Consider the following 12800-nt stretch of genomic DNA (forward strand, 5'->3'; position numbering starts at 1 on the left):
CTAGCAACGGGGAATGTCGACTCTGACATTATAATAAATACCGCCGAATTGTAAGATTGGGCGGGCAGTGCAACGTCTATACCACACATCATCTCGTCTTGCCAAAAGTCTAATAATGGTATCATAATAAAAATATACATGGATGTATTTGGCATTTGACGCTCTTAAATTTGCGTTGGAAAAATTGTTGAATTTGACAAAAATAATAGGTGAGGGTGGGGTTAAATTAAAAAATGATGACAAATTTAAAAAAATCTGATTACGCCATTGTAAAGCGAGCACAAAAAGCCATAAACATTTCCTACAAATGTTTTGTCGTTACGCGCCTTATATTTTCAAAGATGATTGCTAAAAGCTATAAAATCCGTTACATTCAAGCAGGGGTTGTTTCAACCCCTAAACGTCGAGATACGCAACTAAAAAAAAATACATGTTTAATGTTTTTTGATGCTCTACAACATATTCAAAGCGCATATCCAAATCGGATAGGGACACTTTCGACCGTTCCCTTGTGAGTATTTGTGCATATATATTGAGACTGAGTAGTTATTGAAGCGACATATCGGCGAATATCACCGGAGACACTGTAATTAACATTTGAATATATATTGCTATCCTGACAATAAAGCTGTTTTATATCAAAAACCTTACACAATATATCACATGTTCTTATGACAGAAATCGGTATGTTTTTGGTATGTGCATACTCTTTTTGCTGTACTGCAAGACTATTCTTGAAAAACTTGAAACCTCATCCAAACTATGCTACGCATTATATCACGCAGTTTTGACCAAAGTAAAACAAAAGAACGTTTAAAGGAGCGTTTATTTCCACTGCTTACCGAGAGAATACAACACGTAACAGACTTGATATCGTAGAAGCGGAATTAAGACGAAGGGCGCGACAATAGAGACAATTCTCCAAATTTTCAAGTTATCTTAAAAAAGGTTCAGGGTATCCCGCACAATACCCGCACTTTTTCTATTATAGCCTACAATCGTCATTTTATAATTCTAAATTACCTGCAACGATTGTAATTGCTCCTCTTTGGTAGGTTCCTCCTGATTCTTCAGTATGTTTATTCTCCATTGTGAGAATTTCACGCAATTGTCTCTTAATGTTTCAACATTCAAATCAGTAATGCTCGTAGATTTCTTCATACCAGTAATCTCTGATTCAATTTGTGGCTCCTCGTGTTTCCTCGTGTCATCGATTCCTTGTGCTTCTTTCTGATACTTGGTGTTATTAGTCATCGATATGTAACTCTTGGATCGCTGGATATTAGTCTTATCATTGGTCGCGTTGAAAGACTGCCACTTGTAATGCAGTTCACCCTGCTGGTCACGAATCTTTGGTTCTATTTTATAGTCGACGTTATTTGCATTCAGTTGTTTGGATTTATTTGTTGCTTTCCTGCTGTGCGATAGATTATTAATTAAATATGTGTTTTTTGTAGCATTCCTCTTGTCATAATTACACGCACCCGTGTTGGTTCTTGATAACATGGCAAATGTTTTGATAAACTTGTCTTTCGAATTTCTTGTACAATCGATGGATTCCTCGAGCTCTTTGAAAATATCCAAACTCTTTTGTCTGGTGTAAGTAGTAATAGTAAAGTTGGATAGAGTGTTGTCCACGGGTGCCAGCTCCGGTGCGGATAAGCCGTCTATATTTCTTCGATCAAAATCTTTATTGACAATCTGTGCCAATGTACCGGTTTCTATCTTGTTCTCCAGCTCTGAGAGCATCTGTTTTCGTAAATCCGAATTAGTCTCTGACTTTTGTGAAGAAGTGATGAGCGCTTGCTTAACAATAAGCTGGCTTGGTTTTTGCTTAATATCGATTTCTTTTTCAGACACGAGGTCCATTTTTTCGTTTAAAGCTTCTTGATTACAATTCACTTTAACATTATTCGATAAATTTTTTGTCGATTTGGAGTTGTTATTGCTACCATCTATCGTATCCGTCAGCTCTACAATTGGACTCGCGATCGGCTCCTTGAAAGCTTCCACCGATCCCAGCGTGACTACTGTATCATCGTAATCATTGAAGATGGGTGAATGCGAATCGCGGAAGGCGCTCGGTGGGGCTGGAAGCTGATACTCCCAGTCACTGATTGACAAGTCTTTGCTCATCGCTGATTCGTAGTAATCGGAAATATCTTGCTGTGAGTTTGCTGTAGTTGTATTCGGTGTGCTAGCACTCGACCCATTTTTTACCGAAAAATCGATACATGTTCTGTAGAGCTCGTTCTTTGTCTCAATAGGTTCCAACTCAATTACGGGACCAGTGGGAACTGCAGCAACATTTGTTTGCACGGATGTAGTTGTATAGCTTGTCTCGAGAGGTAATGATGGTTCTGGTACCGATGAGGACGATAAAGTTGGTAATACCAATGATAAACTATCCGATACTTTTTGCAGCAAGATGTCAGTCTCGGATGGGATATCCTGATAAACTGCTGGTATATGTAAACAGAACAAAAAAAAAAGTTAAACATTGCAAAAATTTTTCGTTTAGTCTGAAAAAGATTGTAAATACATACATAAATTGAATAAATGTACAAAAACCGGACATGTAAAAAGCCGTAACAGGGTGTTTGTGTCAAGTTGATTAATAACCATCTTTAGTGTGATTAACAAACCTTGATGCAATCGACACATGGAACGCAATATACAGATGTCTAATAGTAGTCGGAATTTAAAGAGTAAAATAATTGAAGCGGTAAACTCTTTTGATGTTTGGTGTGGGATGTCATGGTGACAATCTCATTATATATATATATATATATATATATATATATAACTTGCACATTGCTTCCTCATAGTTTTCAAGTGTGCATGCAAGTAGAAACTTGCAGTACATTGCTTCCTCATAGTTATAAGTGTGCAAGTGGAAACTTGTACATTGCTTTCTCATAATTTTCAAGTGTGTAAGTAGAAACTTTACAAGTGAGCAAGTAGAAACTTGCACCGTGCTTTCTTATAGTTTTTGAGTGTGCAAATAGAAACCTGTACATTGCTCCCTCTATGAGGAAGCCAAATTAATAAATATCTACTAATAATTATACATAAAAAAAAAACAGGCTTATACAGCACCTTTAGGGAAAACATTTAAGAAGAATATCGTGCAATTAAAACTAGGATAAAAGTCCAGAAAAAAAGTTGTATGTATATCCAACTTTTATACATGTAAAAGCACATGCAGCTAGGTTGATGTGATGAATAGTATTACGTGTAGCGAGAAATGGCGCAGCAATCGAACAAGGACAGATGTCATTTTATTAGACAAAGACAGATGTAGGGAAAACAAAATTAGAAATGTTGACATTATCGACATTGAAAAAGTTTAGCCGTCACTTTAGCATCCCCTTAACCCTAGAGAGGTAATATGAATTTTCTCATACGCGAAAGGCCAAGCAGAGTATTAAATTACCCCAAACTTGTACCGCGTGTATAATGTTTCTATTTGTTGTTGGACAACTTTTTAATAGATAATTTTGTTTGTTCTTTAATAGAAAAGTCGATATAGTAGTCATCAATTTTGCGGTAATAAAAAAAAACGGTAAAAAAATTTCGTAAAACAAAACAAAGAACCAAAAATTGAGCTGAAATGACTTTTTTAATAAAAAATGTTGTATTTTTTCATAAATTCACCGATTTTAAAAAATCCAACGGATTTTGAAAGACGAATAGACACAACCTTCAAGTGCATGTAAGCGACTTTTTCGTTTCTTAAAAAAAAACATGATTCTTTGAACGTCTAAAGTAGAGGAAATGACGAAAAACTGTGTCGGATGGGAAAAATTGCAAAAAATGGAAAGTAAAACAGATTCTGTCGATTATTATTTATTTGAAAGGTAGTCATCAATAGTTGTAAAAGTATATGGAAACGGTAAAATTTACTCTACAAAAACTTGCAAGTTTTAATCAGTTGCTGTGCAAGAACAGCAAAAATGAAGAGTGCTATAAAGTGTATAATTTTTTGTTACCAATTTTCACAAAAAATCTGAAATATATTTTACTGTGATAAAAGTCGAACGTAAACGGTTAAGTATAGGGGTACTATGTTACTCTAAACGATTTTCTTTTTCGGTCACAGCTGCTGCACGGATCTAACGCACTCGCTTAATGACGCGGAGGTCGACTGCGCCGGATGACTAAACTAAATTATGGTTAGGGTCTCGGTATGAAAACTAACCTTCCCAAGTCAGGGGCGTAATTTGAATTTCGCGTGGGGCAACGTATTACCCCACGTATTACCTTTCTAGGGTTAAACATTTGTATATATTGCGTTTCATGTGTCTATATTGCGTTAAAGTTTTGTTAATCACACTGAGGATCGCCAGATGTAGGTCAAAACGTTTGTAAATTAATTGTTTATTAAATAACTTAACAAACACCTTGTTACGGCTTTGTGCCGTAACAGGTTTTTAAGTTTGATTTTTAATCATTTGAGCCTTTTAAGATTATTTACGCGAATAAATGTATTACAATCTTTTTCTTGATTCTAGAGCAAGCAATTAATGCTAAAGAAAATGAAAAACAAAAGAGTTGGTTTATAAACCCTGTAAAAAGATGTAATGTTTATTTATAAATAAAAGAAAATGGAAAAGTGAAGAAGCTTGAAATTTTAATTCATTTTAAGATTGTTTGATTAGTAATTTAAAAAAAACTGATAATTACAGTAATTTAATATACTGTTTATAGAATAGTAAATATTAAATAAAGCATAATAGATGAGATATGAAAATGTAATATGTAAATAAAAAAAAATTAAAAATGCTTATGTGACATGAATAACAATGATGACTTTTATATATCGGGTAAGCCAATAAGTCTGTGCGGTTTTTTGCCGATAGATGGGTTAGGCGCTCTGAGCGTGACTAACGTCAGTTGAAATCTTGGAAGCGCATAATTGTTTGATAGTGCCCGTTCTAGACTGCGGAGGATGAGCCGACTCTCGGCTCATCCGCCTTCTATAGCGTACGTGACATAAACTATACATAAACTATAGATTTTTACCCGTCTACACCACTCACTCGGATGTGAGCCGAGAGTCAGCTCATCCTCCAGTCTAGAACGGGCATAGGCGATATTTCAACGTGGCAATATTAAAAAAAAAAAAAAAAAACGATTAGATGTGTTTTGTATTATTGGCATCATTTGTGAAAGACTAATAATTGAAATGAACATTTTTGACATATTGTTTTTTTATTTTATAAAAGGCAATAATACGGAGCAAACATGTAAAGAGATATATGTGCGGTGTATGGCGAGGATGCCGTGAAAGAACGCACATGCCAAAGTGGTTTGCGAGATTTCGTTCTAAAGGTTTTTTTATTTAAGCGCATCACGCTCAGGCTAGCCGCGCAGTTGAGATCGACAGCGACAATGACGATAAATTTGGATGTATATTGTGCCCAATTGGACAAATTAAATGCAGTCATCCACGAGAAGCGTCCAGAATTGGTGAATCGCGTCTTTCATCACGACAACGCCAGGCGGCCACACACATTATTAAAAACTCGGGAAAAATTCTTGGAGCTGGGCTCTTACCGCATCCTCCATATTCACCAGACTTGACCCTTCAAATTATCACCTCTCTTTCGTTCCCTTAAGAATTCTTTGAATGGACGCAGCGCTTTGGCCAATATATCGTTGAATAAAAGTATTGCCTTCCATAAAAAAAATCGTCTTTTATTTATGTAAAACCATACAGACTTGATGGCCAACCTAATATTTATAATCATAGACGTATATATTAGACTAAACATTGCTATTGATCAAAGAGCTCTAGGCTGTAGGCAAGCTCTTGAGGACAGAGATGCTTATTGGGATGGTTTCCTTGTCTAATTGTATAATTGGTGGGGAGAAGGAAAAGTGAGGAGACAAGGAAAGTATCCTAGTAAGCATACAACTCTGTTCTTTAACCCTTTGTGGTCACACTTGTCTACAGTTTCATAATAGTCACACCGGGGTCAAAGTGACCCCAAGGACTTGATATATCGGTCACCATTTTTACAGTTTTCATTATTTCGACTTAAAAATTACTGAACCTTCTTGAAATGTTGTAAAACTTGCCGTAATATTAATTTTGTTAATTATTTAATAAAAACATATTGTAAATAATCGCAGTTTAAGTACATGAAAAATAACTTTTTACTTAAAAATTTGCAACTTTAATATTATTGATATTTTTGGCTAAAAATTTGCAACTGTACCCGCATGAGATGTAACACTTTTTGGAAAAAAATAGTACGGCAGTGTACGCGCGTTTCAAAAAAGATACTTGATTTGTGCAATACAAAGTGGATAATTTTTGAAAAAAAATGAACAAGCAATTCTCTCCGAGCCCAACAAACTGTCGGAAAATCAAGTAAAAAATGTCAATTTTCGATAAATGGCCGCACCATAAGGCCCGTTTCAACGCTTGGAGTTTGTAATTTTGCTTTGAAAAATTTTTGGGGTCATACGACTGACCCCCTGTAACCACGAAAGGTTAAATCTTTCCCAGACGGCACATAAAACTAAAAGATGACGAAAAAATGTCTTTTTACAGCCTTTTAGGCTAGGCTAAAGATGACTAAAAGATGTCTAATATCGGATGTCTTTTAGTCATCTTTCAAGTTTTGGCTATAAAACGACATTTAGTGCGCTAGGACATGAGTCATCTTTTAGTCGACTTGAGCTTTAACGAAAAGATATTTGTGCCGAAAAATTGTCATTTTTTAGTCTACTTTTAGATATTTGTGCTCTCTGGATGTCTACAGCTCTCCAATGACAATTAATGTTTAGTCCATTATACCTACACGTCCATGTCTCTAATAATATATTTTCAAGTAAGATGAGATGAAAAGTAAAGCAAGAAATTTTTTTTTATCTGATGATATTAAGGTGATGCTGGATGAGTTGTCTGTTTTACCGACATTTCTTTGTTGTCACGTAGCGTTGTATTAATTTGACAGAATTAAAAATTTTTTTTCAGATTTGCAGTACATACGTATTAATGATTCGGGGAAACTCTGATTTTATATAGAAAACGAGAAAAAATTACAAAAGTACAAATTTCCTTATCCTCTACTTTTATCCCAATATGGCGTCTCGAGTTGCGGCGAGCGCTGTCAGCTCGTCACAAGATGTATTTCATACAAGAGATATACCATTGGTACGAACGTGAAAACGAGTTTCTCTAAATTACACAACAAGAAAAACGTCCAAATCGAGATTAAAAGTCTAATATAAGAGTATATAGTGTATATGACGATTCGTGCGTATGTGTGCATGCAATGTAGACGCTATCCCCTTGTCTATACAAGGACATGTATGTACAAGTTGATGACATGGAAAATGGTAATTTTGTCGGTTATACAGACGCGGCTCCAGCATCACCTTGATAACATTGATTAAATACATATTTACAAAAAATATTTCAATATAGGCATGCAATCAACCATCACCTCCTATAAACAAATTGCTTATATACATGTATACTCGTAAAAATATTCAAATATAAAATATAGATTGTATATATATATAAATCATTTTATACATGTATCAGACTATTGATATTTTTAGATTGTAAGGCAATTACAAATTATTTAAAAATATATTACTTGCCTGATGTATCAACACTTTTAGTGTTTTGTTATACTCTATTCCTTCTTTTTTTTCTTTTTTATATTATTAAAAAAAAAAAAAAAAAAAAACGTTTAATCTATAAATAAGATGGACAAATTTAAGCTTTAAAATAGAAATAAAGAATTATAAATAGACTAAAACAGAAATTATTTCCGGCATAGCTTTTTAAATATTTGATAATCTTTTAGTATTAAGATGATGATAATCAATGTTGTTTTTTTTTTATGTTGATAATTTTAGAATAAAACATAATTTTAAAACGACCATCAAACTTGTCAACTTTTAGTTTTTTTTGATTATACACTACAAGTCATTTTAACAAGTGACAATTTTAATTTTAAACAAAACTGACTTTTTTATACATGTACATTGTTGTTTTCTCGCACTTGAACTCTGATTTTCTTTATCAAAAGTGATGTGTGCTAAAGAGTGATTTCTCATCATAAATTTCATAAAAACTAAAAGATGCAAGAATACGCAATAAAAAAGCCACGCAATAAAAATAAAAATTGTTATCTAAAAAAATACAGATAATCTTGGCGTGACCTTGACAAGGACAAGGATACACAAATGTCGCTACCTAATATTCTGATGGGACTTGAGTTCAACTATAAAAAAAGTGTTTTAGGCATTTGCTTCAACACTTTCGCAAAGATGATTCAAAAGACAGATTGTCATAATATGTACTTTAGCTATTCTCTCATCCTGTATATATGTATACATTTGAAGATGCTGTAATAAGAGACATGAGACTAAAATAATTAAAAATCTGCAGGAGGGACAATGAGAGTAAAAATAAAAGTTGGTAGTACAACATGCACCTGTAATTAATTCACCATACGACTCATCTCCCTCATCTATATCTGTATTTCTTGCATGACCAGTGCACGGTCCCGTCACAATTTGTTCCCAGTTTTTTTTTGTAATACCGAAAGATGTTGGATTTCGTGCGGGAACGTTGAGGTTCAAAGCGTGCGCGATATCCTCCGGAGGCAAATAAGTGAGATGTCGTCTCTGTCTCTTCAAAATATCCATCTCAAAGTCATCCGACTTGGATTGGCTCCGAACCACCCTCGTCCGTTTAGCATTCTTCACGCCGCTTGATTCTTCGCTGTGATAATTTTGACGTTTCTCGCATAGTTGATTGATATTTTCCGCAATGACACGTTTTGCGATATTATTTAAAGCACCGTCTTCTCTTGTAGCATCAAGACGCTCGCATTTTGGTATGGTGGAGATTACCGTGCACATCTTTTTGTCTTTCTCAGAATCGTTTTTCTCCCCTGCTGCGCCGCACGTCACATCTTTCGGATAAAACAGTTTTAGTCGCTCGCTTTTCGGTTCAGTCATACGATCCAGTTTGATCACACTCTTTTTTTTTTTTAGAGAGCTGTCGTCCAATGTCATCCGTAAATTGTCACGTTGGTTCTCATTTTCATTACACGAATCAATATTTTTGGATTTTATTTTGTCATCTTGTTCTAAAGAATTATTTTCATCTTTTTTGGAATCAACATTGCATTTCGCTGGAGATGCATTTAACTTTATGGAATCAAGCACGGTAGGTTTTTTATTCCTTAAACACTGGTTCAAATTTAATGATGCACGATTTTCCATGTTTTCGGCAATATCTAGTAATATTGTTTTCTCCCAACAAAATTTATCTTTACTCAAAAATTTTCCTTTGGATTTTGAACGAGCTTCTTCTTCTTCTGAATCAATTAGTTTCACACAATTTTGTGTATTAAAGTTGCTTTTTACTTTTAAATTTGAATATCGACTTGATTTTAAAGACGTATCGTCTTTGGCTGTAATATTGTCAATAGTTTCTGGTACTACCTTCTTCTGATTTATCTCATCTTTGTTGAAAGATGCACAGTCGTCTTTCGATTTTGAACATGACCTTTCTGGCTCAAATGTAGCAATACTATATTCATTCAATGAAGACGAATCATCGAAAACTAAAGTGCTACAGCATATTTTATTAACGTGTTTGGAATTTATACGTTTGTGTAATAAAACATTTGGGTTGTCGCGTTTTATGCTTAAAGTTCTAGGCGGTGCCAAGGGCGGAGTTGCTTGATGTTTTGGTATCTTTAGAGATTCCGAAGCGCAAAGTCTACTCGAGTTGTTTTTTCGAGGCTTGGGAAGGGGTGCATATTGTCCAACTAGTTTGAATAAAGAAACAAAAAACAACCATCACCGAAAAAATTCAAGCTAGCAAAATATGAAACAAGCAAAAAAAGGAAAATTGATCAAAGTGTATCGATGCCGATTGAAGCAAAAAGAAACATCAGATATCGCCTAGGTGTAAATCCAAATAAAAGTGCAGAACCAAGTTTTAAAAAGTTTTACTTTACGTTTTATTTATGTAACTTGTTGATTTTCAAGTCGAGAAATGTTGATGTTGATTTAAAAAGTATGAAAAAAAAAAAAGTAATAAAATTCCATGTTTTTTTTAAATTTATTACAATTGGCAGCTCAAAATTAAATAAATGAAATCTTTTTGATGCATATGCAAATCTTGAAAAAGATTTAAATTTTATAAAAGTTTACTGAAAAGATGTGAATAAAAATGCGGTAAACTTGACAAGCAAAATGCTAGCAGTATTCCAGCAAATCAGTAGCAGATTCAATCAGACAGTCATCAGTAGATTAGCATCAACTATATCACTATAAACAAGTTTAGCTTGTGCTTTATCAGCAGAATAATTTCATGGATTGGCAGTAAAAATCAAGCAGAATCTTTCATTTTACATTTGAATGAAATACTTTTAATTTAAATAATTTGAAAATGTTTTTCAATTTCTGCCGCCAATTTGTGATGTTGATCTGTTGACCGATTTTATTACACACATTTCTAGTGGCCCACAAAATTTGTAAAAGCACCATGTAAAATCTTTTTGAGAAATTTGGCCATCTAGGAACATGTACATCTTGTGGTTCAAGTCGGTGAAGGTGACATTTTCTAAACATGTATATAATGTATTTTCAGAAATTTTTGATTTTGGTAATTATTCTATTATAATCTTTATTTTAGTTTAATTAATGTTTAAGTTTCAATATCAATGATGTAAAGTTAAAAATTTGGGGCAAAGAAAGATGATGTGCAGAAAAAATCAGAGTATATTCTAAAAAATGGAGAAAAACTAGAGATCAAATCTAGATTTATTCCAATAGAATGTATAATTACATACAATTTGGTTTTAAACAAATTGGCCGATTCTATTCTCGAGAATCGAATTCAACTGCACTGAGAAACGATTCCAGCTGTCGATCGATTCTTGACGACTAACCAGACCAGGCGGTGGTGGTTCCAAAATACTTGACTTGTTCTCTTGCAATTTGTTTTCGGTATAATTTGTAATGGGCAATGTAGGTAACTTGTCAATGTCACTGGAAACGGATTCCGTAGAGGCTACGGAACTTGTAATCTAATGGTTTCGTAGAGATTGCGAATATTTGCAAAGTGCTCAAAGGCGCGAAGGGTACAAATTGTTTTCCGCATACTGCTCCAAACAATTGCGAGATTTTCAATTTTCATTATAGAAATTATGGAACTTGCGAGCGCGCGCGCGTAGCACCTTGTCATACTTGTCCCATCTAATTTTGGAGAGTAAGCTGGAAATTCCAACAAACTCGGTGTTTTGGAATATTTTAAATTTAAACGACGACTTTGTGTTGACATTAAACTTGGTTTTTCGAAAAAACTCTGTAATTTGATTTGAGAACAAAGTCATGTCATTTTGAAAACTCGAGCTACGTACTGAGACTTTCTTACCATATTTACCGCGACAAATAAAACTGCTGCCATGTGATAATTTTTGATTGTATGTACTTTTTCAGTGCGTTACATTCCATGTTTTCCACGTTCAATTTTGTGCCATCCAGATTTATCAATGTTTGTATTCTCGCCAATTGCTTGTTTGTATAATCATATCCTCTCGTGTAAACGTTGGCAGTTGGAAATGGGCAATATGGGCATTTGCTCAATCTATTCGCGAGAAGCTCACGATTGTCAAAAGAAATTGTTGCTCCGCGATATTCACAAGAGTTTTATTTCATCTTTCTAAAACGTTGAGAATTTTGACAAATTCGGGGTAGTTGCGACCTGTTTTTATCTCGGATATGAATCTTGGTAGCGATACCAACTGAAACATTGTTTGCAAAGTTAATGCTTGTAGAAACATTTTCTTGTGAGCAGCATTTTTGGATAGCAGCATGTAATCTGTTTTTCTCCGAAAGTACAAGTTTTCTCGGATATAATATGTAACACGGGACGTGTTTTTTCGTAAAGGTTTGTACCTTTACCGACTTATTCTTTTGAGGTTTTGGAATTACAGAACAAAGCGTTAAGTTACTGGCAGCATGTGCTAGCTTACCTCTCTTTGTTGCTACTTTAGCTTGCTCTACTCTCGGGGTGGCTTCTACAGGCGGCGTAATCACTTTTGCTTCAACGACCTCATCAGAGTTGACCAAATCTGATTTAGAACGCGCCTCGGGATTCGCTTCAGTAGTGTGACAATTCTGTTGAACGCCGCAATCAAACTTGCACGGTGCAATTTCTAGCTCCAATTTGCGGTCCAACTGACGCATGGACTGCGCATGGTTGATGCCAATGTTGGAAACAACTTTTGGGCAGTCGATATCAGAGCTGATGGCTTTCGACAGAGCACCAATATCTAATGACGGTTTCGAAGGTTCTATGTCGGATGTTGACGATTCCTCGGAATCGGTGATGCGTTTTAAAGCCTGTGTGGAAATGGCCGACAAAAGTGGTCTGGGCGTCGGCGGAGGAGGAGCTGCTCTCTTCTTTCCAAGACCTGCATGCAAATGATTTTTCGTTGACTTGAAATATTGTGCAAAACAATAATGTTTTTTATACATGTACACGCACCGGCATAAATGATGTGTCCCGCGGCGGCTAAATATGCGTGCAGTGCTTACACATACGTAACCTTGCTGCCGAGGGACGTTGATTCTGCCGGTGCGCGTACATGTAAAAATAAAATTCCGCTTGGTTGTGGATAATTATTTCAACAATAGGGAGAAAATGGACTTTTGTTAATTGGCGAGCTTTAAATCATATAAATAAACATTTACATTTTTAATCCAATCTCTTGCCCCACGTGTTGTTCCATATACGTAAACTCGGAAAA

General features: G+C 34.9%; 1 protein-coding gene across 1 annotated transcript; it reads right to left on the reverse strand.

The window, feature by feature from the left end:
- Positions 1-742: 742 nt before the first annotated feature.
- LOC112464937 lies at positions 743-12464 on the reverse strand (the record flags this gene model as incomplete). Its single annotated transcript, XM_025032228.1, has 3 exons — positions 743-2462; positions 8463-9809; positions 12024-12464. Coding segments are annotated over 3 exons (3236 nt in total), but the record flags the coding sequence as incomplete, so codon positions are not given.
- Between the last annotated feature and the right edge of the window lie 336 nt (positions 12465-12800).

Source organism: Temnothorax curvispinosus, unplaced genomic scaffold (genome assembly GCF_003070985.1).
Source record: "Temnothorax curvispinosus isolate PA1 unplaced genomic scaffold, ASM307098v1 QBEX01014767.1, whole genome shotgun sequence".
NCBI classification, from domain to species: Eukaryota; Metazoa; Arthropoda; class Insecta; order Hymenoptera; family Formicidae; genus Temnothorax; species Temnothorax curvispinosus.